The sequence below is a fragment of the Schistocerca cancellata genome, chromosome 2, assembly GCF_023864275.1.
Source record: "Schistocerca cancellata isolate TAMUIC-IGC-003103 chromosome 2, iqSchCanc2.1, whole genome shotgun sequence".
NCBI lineage: Eukaryota > Metazoa > Arthropoda > Insecta > Orthoptera > Acrididae > Schistocerca > Schistocerca cancellata.
In genome coordinates, this window is record NC_064627.1 from 480,756,169 (window position 1) to 480,777,929 (window position 21,761).

A 21,761-nucleotide genomic window follows, 5' to 3' on the forward strand; every position below is an offset into this window, starting at 1 on the left:
ATCTTCACGCATGCTTTGCTCAACCTTCAACACTGTCTCCTCAGAAATTGACGGTCTCTCGCTCCTTTGTTCGTCGTGAATTTCGGTCCGACCAGTTGCAAACTCTCTACACCGCTAACGAACATTTTTGACATCCATGCACGACTCACCATACACTTCCGTCAATTGGCGATGGATTTCAATCGGCGCAGTGCTCTTTACGTTCAAAAACCGAATAACTGCGGGCAATTCGCCCTTGGCGGTAACATCCAACGGGAGCTCCATTCTCAACGGCTGCCAAGCCAAGACTGAGCGCCTCAGCGCGGCGTGCGCATGTTTACATTCAGCGCGTGAAGCACTCTTCATAACAGTGTGACCAACTGCCACACAAACAGAGTTGTGTACTTATAAGAAAAATAGGAGACCCTACTTTTGGGATTAGCCTCGTATATCAATAATTGTATCTGCAGAATTATATCATTGTACAACACATAGGCCACGAGGTATGACGTCATAAACATTGCGATGCGTAAAAAATTTGCATTTCCTAAAACGGTTTTGATTATGGTGTTTGCATTAGTCCATATATGAATAACCAGAAAATAATAAAACCAACATAACTAAGGTTTTGCATCTTCAGCCATGAAGTTCCCACAACCATAACGTCAAACACTCAACACATTAACTCATTTCTTAAGTAATCAGATGTTTGAAGCTGTTTTATACATAGCAGACCCATTCTTTAAAGAACTGTGACGGGGAGGCTCGCTTTTAGTGACCGTATTAATTTACTTTACTAGCCAAACCAACGGTCTAGCGGGTTCGGTTGTGTTGTCTAATGCAGAGGTAGCTGACAAGGTAATCATGGTCCATGACGGTGGAATTTCTACGTCTAACAAAATATTGCAGAAAGAGCGATGTAAACAAGGAGAAGCTCTTACCCCAAAAAAGTGACGCCTGCTTCCGCCATATTGGTGAGTCTTTTGTGAAGTGTTCGTACTGCATTGCTGCTCTTCGATCTCACTTTAAACAGGAATAAAACATTCAGCTGTTTTGCCGCGATGTGAACCATGCTCGACGATTGAGAACTGACGTTAAAACTTTAAGTTTTCAACAGTCTGCTGATGAATGTTCATCACGACAGTACATTGTTTCAAAGTATGTATTCAGATCTGACTGCCAGTTCAACTCAGCGTCACTGTGCATCCCGGCCACTAGCAGCGGGCAGCCGACGGCGCGGAAACAATGATTCAACCGTCAAAGAGAACGTGATCTCTCAGGCCGTAGACTGAATTTATTTCAAATATTGTAAAATAAAACAGTCTTCTGTTGTGCTTGCTCTTGTAAAGAAACACACGCCAAGCTCAAATTGATATCTAATGAGGAAACAGTAACGCAGCACTGCTGTATGAGCACGGGAAATACAGTGATGTGTGCTTAAACCAGTTTTGACTGTGATTTGTATTTTTAATTTAAAGAAGTGTTCAGATAAACTGATGGTACTGATTCCTATCTGTCTGAACGCAGCACTGGTGTGGGACATTTTTAATACTGAGTTGAAAGGCTTTTATTTATAATAATCGTAAGCTCTTTATTCCGTGAAGGACTGTTATTCTGTGATTTTGATTACTTTTGACAGTAACCGCTACAGGCGCTATCATCCTTCAACCCTGAGTACACAGTTAGATTTTAATTAATTCAGAGCCTAATTTGCTATTATTAGATGGCAATTGCACAGGGAATTTGTGTAGGCCCCTTTATTGTGTGGCATCTCCTGAGGGCGATAACTCGTACCTGGTGCGCCTAGGTTCCGGAGGGCCATCTGGTAGATCAAACTTTTGCCACACAAATATAGTGAGCGCTCCAAGGATAGGAGGACTGCTGCAAGGTTATTCGTATTTCATGAGAAAAAAGTGCTTCTGCAACTCGCATGGTCGGTGCGACTGCTAAATTTCACTCCTTTAGTTTCTTTTTCCTATAGGGCTACATGAAGTACTGGTGTATGAAACAGTATTACAAGCTCAAGAGGAACTGGCTGTCAGAACCCTGTCTGCCTATCTCATTGTAGAACAGACAACTGGGATATTTCCTAGCCACTGTAAACCATGTATTGAGACTAGCGGTCGTCACTTTGCAATGAGCTAAATTTCTTGCAATAATTTGTAAGCTGTTTGCGTGAATAAAAAAATTAAAAATAAAAATAAACATTCATCTGTGACTATTAGTTCATTATTTCAAAGTACTGGTTTAGAATCTAAACTCACCTGCATGTTTTTGATATTACACGTTTGCTACACACACTAATGTATGTACTATACACCCATTTCAGCAAAGTTGATTAATTTCCTACGCAAACCAAACTGGTACCATAGCATCTTAACATAGTTTATCAATGTTTGTAATCATATTGATTTCATATACAACCAATGTATGCGAACTTTTTGACTACTATGTTTAAAGGTACATATTTGCAAAAGATTACTCTCTCAAGAATAGAGGACTAGCTACAACCAACTGACGTGTGATTTAGTTTTCGGTAACCACTTCTCTGTCCCACTCCGGGGGTGGCGAATTTAGCATTGGTCTCCTCTCGGAGGTGTCTGGGAATTATAAATGTAGTTTCTACCACAGTTTCCACAGGTCACAAAAGAAGAACGAACACTAAACCACATCTCACCATCGGTTGTATCTACATTCCCCCAATTGTATGCCATTGCTATGTGTGGAATAAATGTTGGCCCCTATTTCGAATTCTACATTCATTTAAACCACTTAATTGATACTATAACAATTCATAATCCTGAACTGAGGGTATATAAAGCACATCATACCTACTGTTTAGCCTTGGGAGCAATATCGTGGTTCTTTCAAACAAAACTGCAGTTTCTTGCGTTAGTGTTAGCACTAATAACTTTCGTGTTGATTTTTTACACATTTTAAACAGCAGCAGCCATTAAACTTCCCATTTCATAGGCTGTCCGAAAGCATATTTCCTGCTTTAGATTTCTCTTGCTTACTTTTACCACTAAGCGCCGATAAATATTGTGTATTATTCGCCTGTCCTATACGCCAGTCGTGCGCTTCTGTCCCCTCCGTAGCCACAAATGGCATAAAATATCCAGGATATGCTTCACATTACATGTGTGTCTCCATTTCGCTCCCTGTATTTTACTCCTGCTACATTCAGCATTTCAAAGAGAGTATTCCACTCAACATTGTCGAAAGCTTTCTCTAAGTCTACAAGTGCTACAAACGTAGGTCTGCCTTTCCTTAACCTATCTTCTGACATAAATCGTAGGTCAGTATTGCTTCCGTGTTCCCACATTTCTTCGGAATCCAGACTGATTTTCCCCGAGGCCGGTTTCTACCAGATTTTTTTTCATTTTTCTGTAAGGAAGTCGTGTTACTATGTTGGAATCACGACTTATTGAACTGATAGGTCTATAATTTTCGCATCTATCAGCAACTGCTTTCTTTGGATCTGGAATTACTACATTCTTCTTGAACTCAGAGGGTATTTCTTCTGTCTCAAGCATCTTGCACACAGATTGGAAAAGTTTTGTCATGGCTAGCTCTTACAAGGCTATCAGTGGTTCTGACGGAATATCGTCTACTTCCGGGGTTTTGTTGCGGCTTAGATCTTCGAGCGTTCCGTCAAATTCTATTGCAGTATCATATCGGCCATCTCATCTTCATCTATGGCCTCTTTCCTTTCTATAATACTGGCTTCAAGTTCATCTCCCTTATATAGGTCTTCTAAAAACTCCTTCCACCTTTCAGATTTCCCCTCCTTTGCTTAGGACTGGTATTCCGTCTGAGTTCCTGATATTCATAAAGCTACTTCTCTTTTCATCAAAGACTGCTTTATTTTTCCTATAGGCGGTATCTGTCCTAGTGAAATACGCTTCTAAATCCTTACATTTGTCCCCTGTTCATTCCTGCTTAGGCATTTTGCACTTCCTGTCAGTCTGATACTGCCTACTTCATTTGCTGCATTTCTACTATTTCTACTATTTTACCTCCGGAATATTTTATTCACGAGGACGCCAACATCGTTTAACCATACAGTAGAGCTGCAAGCCCTCGGGAAAAATTATTGCTGTAGTTTCCTCTTGCTTTCAGCCGTTCGCACTACCAAACAGTAAGGCGGTTTTGGTTTATGTTACAAGGCCAGATTAATCATCCAGACTGTTGCCCCTGCAAGTACTGAAAAGGCTGCTACCCCTCTTCAGGAACCATACATTTGTCTGATCTCCAAACAGTTACCCATCCGTTGTAGTTGCACCTACGGTATGGCTATCTGTATTTCGACAAAATCTTATTGAAAGGCTAAAACTACGTGATAACCTGGCAGCTGATACCAGGTACCATCTATCTGAACAGACCGACGCAAGGACCTCACTTCCTCTTTCTGCAGATTCAGACACTCTCCTACTTGACATGCACAACTGCCAGATCATCTGAGAAAGAGCATGATAAAAATTGTTTGATATTTCCAGCATAGAGACGTATGTACTGTGGCTATCATCCAAGGCAGGTTACAGTATTTTTGCGTGATTAAAATTGCATATCTTCTTGTTCTCCTTGCTGAATCCATACCGAGTGAGATGGCACAGCGGCTGAAACACTGGACTCGTGAACGGGAAGCACTGGGTTCAGGTTCCCTTTTGGCTATTTATCTTTAGGTTTTCCATAGTTCCCTCGAAACACTTACGGTAACTAATGCAGGGACGTCTCATTCTAGATAATCACTATTATGTTTGTATCGTTCCCTCTCTCTCTTTCTCTCTCTCTCTCTCTCTCCACCTCTTACCTCTCTCTCTTTCCCTACCTTCTTTTTATATATCCCCCTCTGTCTCAATGTTTGTGTGTGTGTGTGTGTGAGAGAGAGAGAGAGAGAGAGAGAGAGAGAGAGAGAGAGATTTATGGGTGTTCAACTGCTGTGCTGTCAGCACGCTAATGGCTTACACAGAAGCGCCAAAGTAACTGCGGTCGGCAACACTTATACAAGACAAGTGCCTGGCGCAGTATTTAGAAAGGTTATCGCTGCTGTCGCGGCAGGTTATCGAGATTTAAGTAAGTTCGAACGTGGTGTTATAGTCGGCGCACGAGCGATGAGACAGCATCTCCGAGGTAGCGATGAAGTGGGGATTTTCCCGTACGGCCATTTCACGAGTATACCGTGAATATCAGCAGTCCGGTCAAACACCAAATCTCCGACATCGCTGCGGACGGAAAAAGGTCCTGAAAGAACGGGAGAATTGTTCAACGTGACAGAAGTGCGAGCCTCACGCAAATAGCTGCAGATTTCAATGCTGGGTCATCAACAAATGTCAGCGTGTGAAACTTTATCGATATGGGCTTTCGGAGCCGGAGGCCCACTCGTGTACCCTTAATGACTGCACGATGCAAAGCTTTACGCCTCGCCTGGGCCCATCAACACCGACATTGAACTGCTGATGACTGGAAACATGTTGTCTGGTCGTATGAGTCTCATTTCAGATTGAATCGAGCGGATGGACTCTGCATGTCAGCAGTGGACTGTTTAAGCTGGTGGAGGTTCTGTTAAGGCGTAGGGCGCGTGCAGTTAGAGTGATATGGGACTCCTGATACGTCTAGATACGACTCTTGACAGGTGACACATACATAAGCATCCTATGTGATAACCTGCATTCATTCATGTGCATTGTGCATTTCGAAGGACTTGGGCAATTCAAGCAAGACAATGAGACACCCCACACGTCCAAAATTGCTACAGAGTGGCTCCAGGAACACTCTTCTGAGTTTAAACACTTCCGGTGGCCACCAAACTCCCCACACATGAACGTTATTGAGCATACCTGGGATGCCTTGCAACGCGCTGTTCATAAGAGATCTCCATCCCCTCGCACTCTTGCGGATTTGTGGACAGTCCTGCAGGTTTCATCGTGTCAGATCCCTCCAGCACTACTTCAGACATTAGTCAAGTACAGGCCACGTCGTGTTGCGGCACTTCTACGTGCTCGCGTAGGTCCTACACGATATTAGGCAGGTGTTCTAGTTTCTTTGGCTATTCAGTGTATAATCCATCTACCGTTCCATCGTTATCCTGTTCATTCGCTAGTGACGGTCAACCACCCCATCCCCACTTCAACTTTACACACATTTGTATATCACAGTGATAGTTTAGCAGAATTTGGTATCTCGTTTGAATTGGTTTGATCAATCTTAGTATGCTGCGTAGTTCACTCAATCTAAACAGTCTAAAATACCCGAACCTGGTGTAGATCCGAATTTTCCTACAATGTAGACTGTACGGGGGTGATTCATGTGAAAATGTGTCCGAAGTGACTGTGGCAGCACGACGGAAAATAACAGACCTTCAACGCGGAATGGTAGTTGCAGCTAGACGTCGGGGTATTCCAATTCGGTAATCATTAAGGAATTCAAAATTCCGAGATTCATAGTATCGAAGAGTATGCCGAGAATACATTTTCAGTCATTACTTCTCACCAAAGAGCCTAGAGTTGTCATTGCAAACAGACAAGTAACACTGCGCGAAATAACCACAGAAATTTATGAGGGAAGTACGACGAACGTATCCGTTAGGGCAGTGCGGGAAATTTGACGTTAATGGGCTATGGCAGCAGACGTCTGACGCGAATAACTTTGCTAACAGCACGACATCGCCTGCAGCGCCTCTCCTAGGCCCGTGGCCATATCGGTTGGAGCCTAGACGACTGGAAAACTGTGACCTTACCAGATGAGTCCCGACTTCTGTTGGTAAGAGATAATAGGAGGGTTCGAGTGTGGCTCAAACCCACCGAAACCATACTCGGCTTATCAACAAGACACTGTACAAATGGTTCTGAGCACTATGGGGACTTAACTTCTGAGGTCATCAGTCCCCTAGAACTTAGAACTACTTAAACCTAATTAACCTAAGGACATCACACACATCCATGCCCGAGGCAGGATTCGAACCTGCGACCGTAACGGTCGCGCGGTTCCAGACTGAAGCGCCTAGAACCGCTCGGCCACACCGGCCGGCAGACACTGTACAAGTTGGTAGTGGATCCATAACGGAGTGGGCTGTATTTACGTGGAATGGACTGGATATTATGGTTCAACTGTATCGACCATTGACTGGAAATGTTTATTTTCTGCTTCTAGGAGACCGTTTGCAGCCATTCATGCACTTCATTCTCTCAAACAACAATGGATTTTTTATGGATGGCAATGCATTATGTCAGCAGGCCACAATTGTTCACAATTTGTCTGAAGAAGATTCTGAACAGTACGAGCGAATGATCTGTTATAAGAGTAACCCTAGCGATGTTTTTATTTACTGAGATATTAACCTCTTCAATCCCGTGGGTAAAGATACTGTATGTGAACAGCTAGGTTTGACTTCTCAAAATTAATAAAACATTTTCAACAACCGTAGACCAGTAGTATACGTTTGTGTAGGTTCAGTTTTTGCCGCTAGATAGCATCACTTGAGTTTGTAAGAGGCTTTTATTAATTTTATACAGGGGACCATGTAAATCCACATTTGTGTACCCACAGAAGATAAAAGCAACTATATTTTTTTAAACAGAGCTGTGTGCTTCCCTTACAAACACATAATGAATTTTAAACGGTTTAACCTCTATTCTTAAAACAAAAAATTCTTTAGCCAACGAAAGTATTAGGACCAGTCACGTTAAGGAATTTCAAATCGCCGGCCGCGGTGGTCTAGCGGTTCTAGGCGCTCAGTCCGGAACCACGCGACTGCTACGGTCGCAGGTTCGAATCCTGCCTCGGGCATGGATTTGTGTGATGTCCTTAGGTTATTTAGGTTTAAGTAGTTCTAAGTTCTAGGGGGTGGGGGGGGGACTGATGACCACAGAATTTCAAATCCCAGACACACACTTGAACGTTCAGTTCGCAAATGAGCCTCTTACCCTAACGCCAGTGAAAAATTATTTGCACGCAAACGTGACGCTCGCCATGCATGTAGTGTTGCTTTGTTCTCCAACAGCAAACAAATCTCGGAAGGCATCCACAGCAGGCGACTAATACGGGGAATGGCTGACAGCTCAGTATGGTGTGTCTGATCGCCGAAGTGCAGTACGTCTATCACTTGGCCGCTTCCGGCAACCATCCACTCTGGCTCCCACGGTTACTACACTGCAAGGCGCACTACATCGACCAAGGAACGACACAGCCAGAGCGCCACCGCACAACTCCAGCAGCATCTTCTCTCAACTCATGGCAACAGACTCAGCGGTGCAGACACTACTCGTCCCGGCGTCAGGCAGAGCACTGCTGGCAGGCGGCACCATGCGAGCTCATTTATTTCGTAGAGTATTGACTCTGTCGCCTCCGAGCGAGGCGGCAGAAGAACAAAGCAACACTTTATGCATGGTGAGCGTCACCTTTGCGCGAATACTTTTTTAACTGACGTTAGGACAAGAGGCTCATTTGTGCTCTGAACGTTCGAGTTTATGTCTGGGCTTCGAAATTCCTAAATTTGACTTACCCTAAGGCTTCTGTTGGTTTAAGAATTTGCATTTTAAGAATAGAGGTTAAACTATTTAAAATTCATTATGTGTTTGTTGAGACGATACGTTTTAAACGTTCTTATTGTGCCGGCCCACTTATTTCGTGCCATTAAATTTGCTGTAGGTCATATTGAATGTAAATGGTTATGAAGCTTGAAGCAAGCTGCGAAAGATTTCAGCTAGCTTGCAATGCCTTGTGGTTCTCTGTCAGTTTATTGCGCTGAACCGAAATTGAGTTACATAAGCTGCAAGCGTTAAAATTTTGCCTCAAGGTAAAGTGTATTTTCTGTCAAATTTTTGTTTGGCACTCCTAGGCATAACGTTTTGTAGTGAATATTAAGTTTCATTACTGGTTATTAAACTCAAATTAATTTGAGTGCTACCCCACTGTCGGCTACGTATGTGTCAGGCAGATTTCGTTTTAATTATGTTGAACGATGAAACTTCCTGGCAGATTAAAACTGTGTGCCCGACCGAGACTCGAACTCGGGACCTTTGCCTTTCGCGGGCAAGTGCTCTACCAATTGAGCTACCGAAGCACGACTCACGCGCGGTACTCACAGCTTTACTTCTGCCAGTACCTCGTCTCCTACCTTCCAAACTTTACCGAAGCTCTCCTGCGAACCTTGCAGAACTAGCACTCCTGAAAGAAAGGATATTGCGGAGACATGGCTTAGCCACAGCCTGGGGGATGTTTCCAGAATGAGATTTTCACTCTGCAGCGGAGTATGCGCTGATATGAAACTTCCTGGCAGATTAAAACTGTGTGCCCGACCGAGACTCGAACTCGGGACCTTTGCCTTTCGCGGGCAAGTGCTCTACCAACTGAGCTACCGAAGCACGACTGACGCCCGGTACTCACAGCTTTACTTCTGCCAGTACCTCGTCTCCTACCTTCCAAACTTTACAGAAGCTCTCCTGCAAACCTTGGTAGAGCACTTGCCCGCGAAAGGCAAAGGTCCCGAGTTCGAGTCTCGGTCGGGCACACAGTTTTAATCTGCCAGGAAGTTTCATATCAGCGCACACTCCGCTGCAGAGTGAAAATCTCATTCATGTTGAATGATTATTTACCAGTGTACGTTTTGTAATTTTTTAATATATTTCCCTGTGCGCGACATATGTAAATGCAGTCTTTGAAAGCAACGGCAAGCGACGCCATTGGGGCTGTTTGTGTGGAGGCTACGCCGTTCGTTGCGTGCCAGCGTCAGTCATTTCAAAATTCTGTAAACTATTCCGATTTTTATATGTTGGTAGTTTAATGTTAAACAAACATACATAATTTAAGTGTGTTTCTCTGGCTTTGTGTCCACGGTCCTCCCACGACAGAACTGAGCGTGTTTTGTCCACTAGCACGACTAGGATTGATCAATGAGTAGGAGAAAGCAATATGTTAGCACGAAAATCCTCAGGATTTTTAACAGTAACCTACATCATAATGCCGCTCTTATAGCATGTGGAGTTGGCTGAGCATTTTCGTGACTCTTTCACGCTTACTAAATGACCTGTAACGAAAAGTGCTGCTCTTCTTTAAACTCTCTACATCTCGTCTACCAATCCTATCGGGTAAAGATCCCAAACTGACGAGCAGTGTTCAAGTGAAGTGTTCGTCAAACGACGGTTCGGTAAGCTACCTGCTTTGTGGTTGGTTTAAAGTTTCTAAGGATTCTCCTAATGAATTTTAGTTTGGCTCTACCTCTACTTCAACTGCGATTTGTTTTACGAGGTCGATGTACTAAGGTCGTGGCATACGCTTACTCCCAGGTATTTAGTGGATGTGACAGGTTCCAGCCGATGTTCGGCAATCGTGTGATGGTACGGTCTTTCCCCCTATTTATTCCTGCACCAAGTGTGGATTCTCTGCAGATGTTCCTGCATTTCATCACAGTTTTCTAGCGTTGCGTTTTTATTACTTAGAACAAAATTATCCGCGATATTGAGTTTTGATTTCAGTCTGCAGCTATTTGATACAGGTTTTGAAACGCCTTAATTCCTTTCACAGACTTCAAAAACAGTTTCAATATGTCTGAGGACCGAAAGCGATATTGCAATAAATTGAATATAATGTCACCGACGGTAGCACGGTCTCGAACTTGGCTCGAAATCAAGGTTAGAGAGATTCTAGCTTACACGAAGGCTTAGCAACAGTTATTTTAGCTGCATACATTTGAGACTGGAACAGGAAGGAGGGGGGGAGGGGGGGTGACAGTGGTACACACAGTATCTTCTACCAAATACCAGAAGCTGGCTTGCCCAGTATAGACATAGATATGCAATGTATTACCACAGACACACCCGACAAAAACGTTGGCATTTCATACGCCAGTAACAAAAGTCCCTTTTTTTATCTTGGTAGACCAAACAATTGTGAGTGTTAACTATACGGAAACAGACTTGCCCCTTACGTGCTATAACTTAGAGAACCACATTTTATGTTTGTGGACTGCTACGGTCGCAGGTTCGAATCCTGCCTCGGGCATGGGTGTGTGTGATGTCCTTAGGTTAGTTAGGTTTAAGTAGTTCTAAGTTCTAGGGGACTTATGACCTAAGATGTTGAGTCCCATAGTGCTCAGAGCCTTATGTTTGCAGCTGCTGCGGGTATTTTGGAGTATTCACGTCAGGTGGACTGCTCTATAGATTATTATCTGATCGGTATGAAATAAAGCCGATGTCAACTGTTTTGACAGATTCGTACAGCGTGTCCGCTCAGCTGATGTACGTGCGCGTCGGCGTGCTGTCTAACGCGGTGTGCCAGCTGTACTACGGCGGCAGCGTGCTCAGCTCCACACTGTGCACCAGCGACGCGTCCACCAAGGGCACCTGCGGGGTGAGTTCCAGGCTCTCCAGGGGCCCGCACCAGCTCCCTCTCTCTTGCTACGCTGCAGTTCACAGCTTTTGGGTTACATCTGTAGCTAGATGGTGGTGAATTCCTTTCTGTAGCATCTCTAACCCATTTTGATTTTTAGATCAAATTACTATCCATTTATCTAATTTCGTTCTCATATGTTTTCGAAGCCAATTAACATACTATTGTCCCATCTAAAAAGCAACTGATAACCCCTCCAAGACCCAGGCGGTCATCATAGGCCGCACCACCCGCTCAATTCGTCTCCGTGATTTCTACCTCACCGTTTATGGCCGTCCTATCCACCTCGCTCCTACCCTCAAATACCTTGGCCTCACCCTCGACCGCTACCTCACCTGGACTCTCCATCTCCTCACTGTCTAAAACAAAGCTCACAACAGACTCCGCCTCCTGAAACTCCTGTCTGGCCGGACATGGGGTCTGCATCCTTCCACCATACTTCACACCTACAAATCCTTGATCCGCCCCATCCTCTGTCATGCCAGCGTAGCTTGGATTTCCGCCCCTCCCCGGCTCTATAAAGCGCTCCAAATCTTCGAACGCCATGCGCTCCACCTCGCCTTCCGCATCCGCCTTCTGTCCCCTACACGCATCCTCTACGACCTCATCCCCTCCCCCCAACTTCTCCTTTTCCTTGAACACGTCCGTACACTATATATTGCCTGTCGCATTGATCCTCCTCACCCCCTGATGTCTCCCTCCCTCTCCACCACCAACCCGTTGCTTCGCCTTTACCATTGTGCCCCACCCTCTCTCCATCTCCACACCCTCTGCCTCCTTTCCTAATGCAACTTCCACCATCTACCCCTCCCGGATGATGAGCTTCGCCCTGACATCTACCATTCCTACCAACTCTAACCCCATCTTCCTCCTGCCCCCTCCTCAGGGCTCCCTCTCCTCCCCCTCCCTTCTCCTGAGCGGCTTCCCCCTCCTACTCCCCCTCCCTCTCTTGTGCTCCCTTTCAGTGTCTCTGCACTCCCCTCTGCCTTGTCTTCCCTCTTCATCTCCTGCCCCACCAGTCCCCTGCCTCTTAGTGTACCCACTGACGCCCCTACTCTCTTCATCCCGCCACCTCCCCTGCTGCCCCTTGCTCTCCCCTCCTTTTCGATCCTCTCTGACCTCTCCCTCGGCAGGTCCCACCTGGCAGTTTTATTATTCATCGTGTGTGCTCCAAGTGGGTTTTAAGTGGGTTGTTCTGGTGTGTTTTTAATACTGTGGCCGACTTTTAACCTGTGCATGTGCATTCAGTGTCTTCTTCGTGTTTTAAGAATCGCCAACTGTGTTTCTTACCTTTGTGGTGACTTTTTTAATTGTCCCCCCACGCACGTCTCCATGTCAATGTATTTTTACCTCCATTTTCTCCCCTTACTCTGTTTTATGTTCCCCTTTTTTATCGCCTTATATATGTAACATTTTATTCTTGTTTTAGTTGTCATGTCACTCGGCTGAAGAGCAGCGGATTATGCCGCTGACAGCCCTCCTGCCCATATGGGGCAGGGGAATGAAATCACAACAAAGAAAAAAAAAGCATCTGACTACCCTGAAATACCTTGGCCTTACCCTTCACCCACCACCTCACCTGGACTCCCCATCTCCTTACAATCCAACACAAAACCCACAACAGACTCCACCTCCTGAAACTCCTGTTCGGCCAGACATGGGGACTGTGTCCTTCCACCATCTTTCAGAAGTACAAATCCTTGATCCACCCCATCCTTTGTTATGCCAGTAATACTTGAATTTCCCCCCCACCTCTCTTTTTCCCTCCTTGCAGGCCTCCCATCCCTTGGCTGGTCCCTGCTAGCTTTTTATTCGTCATGCGTACTCTGTGAGTACAGTTTTTTTTTTTTTTTAATGTCTCTTACCCTGTACGTTTTTATACTGTGACCGACTTTTAACTTGTGTGTGTGACTTAGTGTATTTTAAGTGCCCCACAAATCGCCAACTGTGTTATTTTAACTGTATGTCGACTCATTTAACTGTCCCCCAATGAATGTCCCCATGTTAGTGTATATTTTAACTTTCATTATCTCCATTTACTGTGTTTTTATATCCCCCTTTTTCCTCCCTTTTTTATGTATAAGTTTGCATTTTTATTATTATTATGCCACTCGGCTGAAGAGTGTCAGACTGTGCCACAGCCAGCCCCCTGCCCCCCCCCCCCTTGCCTGTGTAGGGCAGGGGCATGAAATTACAATAAAGCACAAAAAGCATCTGACTACCTTTCCCCACATGAATTATTTACCATCTCGTCATATTCCCATCCCTCCTTACCCACATTGAACACCTCAGCATCTCTTATACTACCCGCAAACTAGATTTCCAGCAACCTTATTGTTCACCCCCTGATCACCAATCCTAGTATGTTGCCTCGCCTTTACATACACATCCCACTGTCCCTACACCTACACGCACTCCATATCCTGTCCCAGTCAACTTCAACTAACTCCCTTTCCCAGACAATGACATTCGCCCCGATATTTATTTATTGTATCAGCCATAGCTTTTCCCACATATTTACACTCCACATCAGCGCTCCCCCTCTCTCCTGCCTCTCCATTTCACTCCCTCCCTTCTTCTCCTGATACCATGGCCCTGCACACCCCCTAGGCTCATCCTTCCTTTCCATCTTTCCCAGTCTCCACTTTACACCGATACCACTCAACGGCTTATAAATTTACACCCACCATCATCCCAAAGTGTAATCTCCCTAATCTCCTCACAGCTTCTTCACCCAGCGCAGGTCCTTTAGCTCTTTAGTAAAAATGCAGTGCTTCTTTTCAATGAAAGTTGCTACTTCCATTTTTATTTTGAAGTTTTAAATATCTATTTTTGTCTTTTTATCTTTGCCTGTCAGAATTTTTATTTCTTTTCTAATCTTTAAACAAAGAAAACCAATCTTTATATTGAAATCATTTCACAGCTGTAATTTTTAGATCTTTTTAAATTTTTGCATCCATGATATTGTTTTCTCATTTCGTCATTAATTTTTATAAATGCTGTAGACTGAAGAACGGGATATTGTACCGATGCCAGCCCCCTTCCTATGGTGCGAGGGGCACAAAATAACAACAAAGAAAAAAATAGCATCTGACAGCCCTAGCATGCAACACTGACCAGTGTTCCTCTAAACAGGAGCTAGGCGGCTCAATAGTCTTTGTACTGGACTCATAATTGCAAGAAAGTTACACTGAGTCGTCCTCTCTAGGGTTTTCCATAGTTCACCTGCAAATTAGATCATTTGGTGATGGATCATAACTGAATCCATCTCTGTCCATCTAAGCTAGTTAGCCTTTTCGAGTTACCTCGATATACACTGAGGTAACAGATGTCGTGGGACAGCGATACGCGCATATACAGATGTCCGTAATATCGCGCACACAAGGTATAAAAGGGCAGTGGATTGCCAGAGCTGTTATTTGTACTCAGGTGGTTAGACTTGGAACGCGAAATGGTAGTTAAGTTAGACGGTGGGATATTCCATTTCGGAAATCATTAATAAATTCAATATTTCGAGGTTCATAGTATCAAGAGTGTGCCGAGAATACCATTCTCCGTCATTACCACTCAGCACGGGCACGAAGTCGTCGACGGCCTCCACTTAACCACCGAGAGCAGCGGCGTTTGACTAGAGCTGTCACTGATAACAGACATGCAACACCGTGATTTAACGGCAGAAATTAATGTGGGACATACGACGAACGTATTCGTTAGGACTTTGCGGCGAAATTTGACGTTAATGGGCTATGGCAGCAGGCGACCACCACGAGTGCCTTTGCTGACAGCACGACATCGCCTGCAGCGCCTCTCCCGGGCTCCTGACCGCATCGCTTGGACCCTAGACGACTGGAAGACCGTGGTCAGGTCAAATGAATCCCGACTTCAGTTTGTAAGAGCGCATAGTAGGGTTCGAGTGTGGCGCAGACCCCATGAAATCATGGACTTAACTTGTCAAAAAGTCACTGTGCATGGAGGGTCCATAACGGTGTGGGCTGTATTTACATTAAATCGAGTGGATCTCCACATTGAACTGAATCGATCATTGACTGGAACTGATTATGTTCGGCTACTTGGAGACCATCACCCATTTGTGGACTACATGTTCCCGAACAACAATGGAATTTTTATGAATGACGTTGTGTCATGTCACTAGGCCACAATTGTTCGCGATATATTTGAAGAATATTCTGGACTGTTCAAGCGAGTGATTTGGCCACCCAGATCGCCCAACATGAATCCTATCAAATATTTACAGAACATAATCGAGCTGTCAATCCGTGCATCATATCCTTCATCGACAACACTGTCGCAACCGTTGACAGCTATAGAAGCAGCATCGCTCAATATTTCTGCAGGGATCTTCCAACTACTTGTTGAGTCCATGCCACGTCGACTTGCTGCATTACGCCAACCAAAAGGAAGTCTGACATGTTATTACGCGGTATCCCATGAATTTTGTCACCTGAGTGTATACTTCTGGATACTAACATTGCAGCACCATGAAACAGGCACACAACAGTCATGAAATTGGCACGAAATTTACCACATCCTTAGACATGCAATTGATTAGCATTTCAACGCAACCACGCGAAGCAGACAGTTTTAGTGACCTCTACAGTCTGCGCGCACGAATTAGTATGTGGCAAGCTCCTCGTTTAGAAATTAGTTTTAAATATTGGTTATTTATGGAAAGACCTTGTGAACAGAGGATAAACGCCCCCCTGCATGGATCGGCAGTCGAAAGCGACAGATCAGTGGTCTAACAAGACTCCAGTTAATCGTTGCTGCCATCGTTGGTCAGGATCCTGTGAGTGTTACCTGAATGTGATATTGATGGACATTGGACATACGAGTGGCACCACATCATCTATTCAGACAATCGTTCGTTATGCAGCTCCGCCACTACATTTCGGTGCTACTGAGTAAAATAGCGACACTCCACAGCCATCACAAAAGGCCCAAGGAGCAGGCGAGCACGGAGCAGATCAGAACACCGTTACGTCAGATGCCGCAATGCCATCATCCGATTTCCATAGTGTGGGGTTTGGCCTGGGTTCAATGGTGCCATAACGACGACACAGCAGAAATGCAAGGTTACTGCTGCGTTGGCAGGCCAGTTACTTAACCACACACGCTAGCCACAGTCTTGTTACAACCTCCTTGGTTGAAAGTGGTGCCTCAGCAAATACTCAATGCATCAGTATAAATATCAGTCATTTTTAGTCAAAGGGATCAAAGTCTGGCAACACCACCTACAAAGGGAGGTCTACGTCGATTCCCGGGGATAGTCTACAAGCAAAAACCACGAGATTTGGCCTGGCTCGTTTCAGCCACTCAGGCGTCTACGCCTGGTGAGGCATACTCATGCTGTGGGCCTCGGCTTGTAAGGGCGGACACCAGAGCTAAGGGCTGTATTCTTCGTCTTGAAACGTGACATGTTTCCGTGCCTTCCAGCGCACCCTGGCATGAGTTGCAAGCCATGTCCCGAGGGCATATGCGTGGCTGCAGCCTCTGTGCATCAACATTCCTGCCCAGCTGCCTGCATGCATCAGTGCCTCCACACTCGGTGTCCTCAGCATGCACCCAGGAGGCGTTGCCGCCACAGAATGTCGCTTTGAGTGTTATGATTTGTTCTTCAATAAAATGCATGACTAATAATGATGTTTCTATAAGCGACTATCAGTTACCATCCCAGCAACAACCCACTATCCCAACTGAATGCTGCTACTGTAGAGGCCATCCATCCCAGGTCTCTACAATTATCATGACAGAAATATTTATGTGTGGTTCTTCAATAAAATGCATGACTAATAATGATGTTTCTATAAGCGACTATTGGTTATCATCCCAGCAACAACCACCAGCTCAACTGAATGCTGCTACTGTAGAGGTAATCCATATCGGGTCTCTACAATTATCATGACAGAAATATTTATGTGTGGTTCTTCAATAATATGCATGACTAATAATGATGTTTCTATAAGTGATTATCGGTTATCATCCCAGCAACAACCTACCATCTCAACTGAATGCTGCTACTGTAGAGGTCATCCATATCGGGTCTCTACAATTATCATGACAGAAATATTTATGTGTGGTTCTTCAATAAAATGCATGACTAATAATGATGTTTCTATAAGCGATTATCGATTATCATCCCAGCAACAACCACCAGCTCAACTGAATTCTGCTACTGTAGAGGTCATCCATCCCAGGTCTCTACAATTGTCATGACAGAAATATTTATGTGTGGTTCTTCAATAATATGCATGACTAATAATGATGTTTCTATAAGAGACTATCGATTATCATCCCAGCAACAACCACCAGCTCAACTGAATTCTGCTAGTGTAGAGGTCATCCATCCCAGGTCTCTACAATTGTCATGACAGAAATATTTATGTGTGCTTCTTCAATAAAATGCATGACTAATAATGATATTTCTATAAGCGACTATCGGTTATCATCCCAGCAACAACCCACCAGCTCAACTGAATGCTGCTACTGTAGAGGTCATCCATCCCAGGTCTCTACAATTATCATGACAGAAATATTTATGTGTGGTTCTTCAATAAAATGCATGACTAATAATGAAGTTTCTATAAGCGACTATCGGTTATCATCCCAGCAACAACCCACCAGCTCAACTGAATGCTGGTCCGCCGCTCGTGGTTTCGCGGTAGCGTTCTCGCTTCCCGAGCACGGGGTCCCGGGTTCGATTCCCGGCGGGGTCAGGGATTTTCACCTGCCTCGAGATGACTGGGTGTTTGTGTTGTCCTCATCATTTCATCATCATCCAGGAAAGTGGCGATATTGGACTGAGCAAAGATTGGATAATTGTACGGGCGCTGATAACCACGCAGTTGAGCGCCCCACAAACCAAACATCATCATCATCATCAACTGAATGCTGCTACTGTAGAGGCCATCCATCCCAGGTCTCTACAATTGTCATGACAGAAATATTTATGTGTGGTTCTTCAATAAAATGCATGACTAATAATGATGTTTCTATAAGCGATTATTGGTTATCATACCGGCAACAACCCATCATCTCAACTGAATGCTGCTACTGTAGAGGTCATCCACTCCAGGTCTCTACAATTATCATGACAGAAATATCTATGTGTGGGGGCTCCGAAGTTAATGAATGTTGCTAGATTGCATTGTCATCATTATATCATCGCCATACATGCCTAGCACCTGGCATAATGGTGTGGAGTGCAATTGGATAGACAACACAATCACCTCTGATTAGCATAACACGTAAATTGGACCGTAGTCATTACATTTTTCCAAATCCTCCGTGACGTTGTCTTTCAACGAGGAAACACAAGACTGCATGTTTCCTTGCTGTCGTGATCTACTATGACATCTTTCATAATTATTTGTTTACAAGTAATGAGGACCGACTGGAATCCTTACATCGAGATTATGTATATTTAGACATTCCAACATTACACGATAACATGTGTCAGAAGAACCGACATATTCCCTCTACAGTTTTTTGGGTATTCAGCAAGTCTTGACAGTGTATCAAGTTTCTAAAGCGTATACTACACTCATAGTGTATATCACTCACTTCCCCTAAGGACTGATTTGTGATCGAGAGAGTAACTGTCCATGGGTGAATAATATCTTCTCGGTTTTCAAGCCACGTCAGTCCGAATAAAATTCTCGAGCTTTCGGTGGCCATCTCCGCTATCGTCGTCGGGAGTAAAACCACTGACTGTTGGCGCGTCGTCTGACGTCACTCAGTTCTGCGGTGGGCCGAAGCTGCTATGAACTGCCCAATCGCCTTCCATGCACGCGTCTTTTTGGCCACTCTCATTGGTGCCGGAGGCTATATATGGCTATATAAGTGGGAGACCGTGCCAGCCCCGGCAGTCAGTGGTTTGCTTCTGACGACGATCGCGGATATTGCCATTGAAACCTCGAGAATTTTATTCGAAATTACTCGACTTGAAAACCGAGAAGATTTTAGCAAGCTACTCCGTCGTGAAAGACTCTGAGGACACAAACGTTCCATGGCAACCACCTAGCCACACACTTCGAACTGAACTGACTTTCGAATTTGATGTGATTACTACCAATATGTGTATCCAATGTTCCTTGACTTCCACTGGAGAAAGAATGTCTTCAGACTCTCTCTGATAACACAGCGAGCCAGCGTTTTGCGTGGGCCTCTACTGTCGCCCTCTGTATCATAAACATGTGGCTTGATCAGATGGGTCAGCTTACCAGTTTTCTGCTGTCGGTAAGGACAGGAACGGCGCAGAACACCCCTAGCAATGGAGACTTGTTCAGAAGAAATCACTAGTCATATTAATGACTTACAATGAAATGAATACCAATAACTGCATACAGGCGTTGATATAAGTCAACGGGGACAGTTGAAAATGTGTGCCCCGATCGGGACTCGAACCCGGGATCTCCTGCTTACATGGCAGATGCTCTATCAATCAGAGCCACCGATGACACAAACGATAGTGCGACTGCAGGGACTTATCTCTAGCACGCCTCCTGTGAGACCCACATTCGCAACTTATTGTCCCGCGCTATAATCATAGTGCCCCTGCCCATTATACTCATTACTCGTGACTTTACTGACGATTCCCGTAAGAGTTCGGGTACTGTTTGTGCATCAACACAGAAAAAAAGGTCCTTTCATATATATTAAATATATATTGTTTGTACACATATGACAACTTCTCTACGGCTTTGATTAGATGCATGGGTCTCTGCACATAGAATCATTTGATGATGGCCAGTTCGAGATAATTTTGGTTCCGCTATTTGCAGTTCTTGTATCCTCGTAAGTACGGAATATTTTAACATTAATAGAAACGTAATGACGGGGGAAACCAGCATCAGTGTGTGTTCTCGAAAACAAAAAGTAATCGCTTGGTCTCCACATTTTACATAATTTTCCTTATATGTACCCAACAGTGGGTTTATATTTTACTTGGAGTATCCTTTTGCCCCACAAGTTTTCAGCGACAGGGAAGAAGAGTATAGCCCTCCAACAACTCTTTTAAGGCACTCCTTGTTGTATGACAAACTGTGCCCCGTTAATAAGCTTTGAAGTTATAATAGAGGATGTATGAGATTTTCTAAGTAGCTTAGTTCCATTCTACAAATAATAATAACAAGAAGAAGAGTTCTAAAGAGGAAAGAATCTTCCATTCTTTGACACACCCGATAAATATTTCAGTTCAATGTCCATAACTATCTCTCTTTCTTTATTCCTTCCTCCCCCTTCCCTCCTCTTACTCCCTCTTCACCCTCCCCCCCCTCCTCTCACTCGTTCTTCTGCAGTATCGTTCGTGGCACCATTTCATCCTTGTTCTGTTCGTTAACTGGCCATCACAGCAGCACTACTAGAGTGTCTTCTGTTTTCTGCAGGGTGATAGCGGAGGACCCGTGGTGAGGACCAACGAAGACGGTAGCTTCGTCCTTCTGGGAGTCGTCAGCTATGGTTCCATTTACGGCTGTGAGCGCAACTACCCCTCTGGACACGCCAGAGTCACCTCTTTTCTCGACTGGATATCCGAGAAGACTGGCATTGCCATCTCATAGACGTCTGAGATTGGAAAAACATGGTTTCGACAAACCTGTACAATACAACAACTCATCCTCTATCGCTCCTTCGAATTTCTGAAAGTAAGGTCCCTGGAAAGAGCGCAAAGCCTCGCATTCACATTATTCGGCCACCACAGATGCTTGCAGCATAAGTTTTTGCCTTTCTGGAATTATCTTTATTAATTAGTCAGCATATGTTTAAAAAAGAAAACGTAACTGCGTTTTGTCAGATGAATCATATCAGTGAAAAATAGACCAAGCCTACAAAAATGATTGCATATGTTTACGATCATTTCCATCTTGACACTTAAAAATTTCAACTTGATGGACGTTATTGTCCCAGTTTCACTTGGCCACAGTGAGTCTAAGATAGTTGCCTTGTTTACCATTTGTAGTGTCTTGTTGAGAAACTTGTGGCTACATAACACGAAAGGATTCTATAGACCTGACTTCGACAGTGTGTTTAGCTGGCCTACAACGTAACAGTTCAAAGCAAAGAAATTGCTTAATTTTATCCATTGCTGGCTTTGTTGCTTCTGTGACTGTATTACTTTTGTAAAATAGAAAACAAACCGCCTTCAGTCACAAAACATAATTTTTATTTCACACACAATGAATTTCGAGCGCTGGAGGCTCATCTTCAGGTGCATGATCACTTTATTTTTCGAATCTAGGTTACTACTGGCATTACATAGGTGTATTACAAAGTGGCACATTGTGATTAGAATTTTTACGAAACTAAGAAATTACTTATTGCTTCCAGTAGGAGTTACATATTTTTAAATAGTATAAGTAGATTTATTTACATATATT

The 21,761-nt window shown here is 44.2% G+C and overlaps 1 protein-coding gene across 1 annotated transcript in view; it reads left to right on the plus strand.

Moving 5' to 3' along the window:
- Window positions 1–20,945, plus strand: part of LOC126155465 (brachyurin-like) — a 45,467-nt gene extending 24,522 nt beyond the window's left edge. The window contains exons 5-6 of the mRNA XM_049916230.1: window positions 11,189–11,328; window positions 20,772–20,945. Coding sequence (XP_049772187.1) covers window positions 11,189–11,328; window positions 20,772–20,945 — 314 coding nt within the window. The remainder of the gene's footprint in view (window positions 1–11,188; window positions 11,329–20,771) is intronic.
- The last annotated feature ends 816 nt before the right edge of the window (window positions 20,946–21,761 follow it).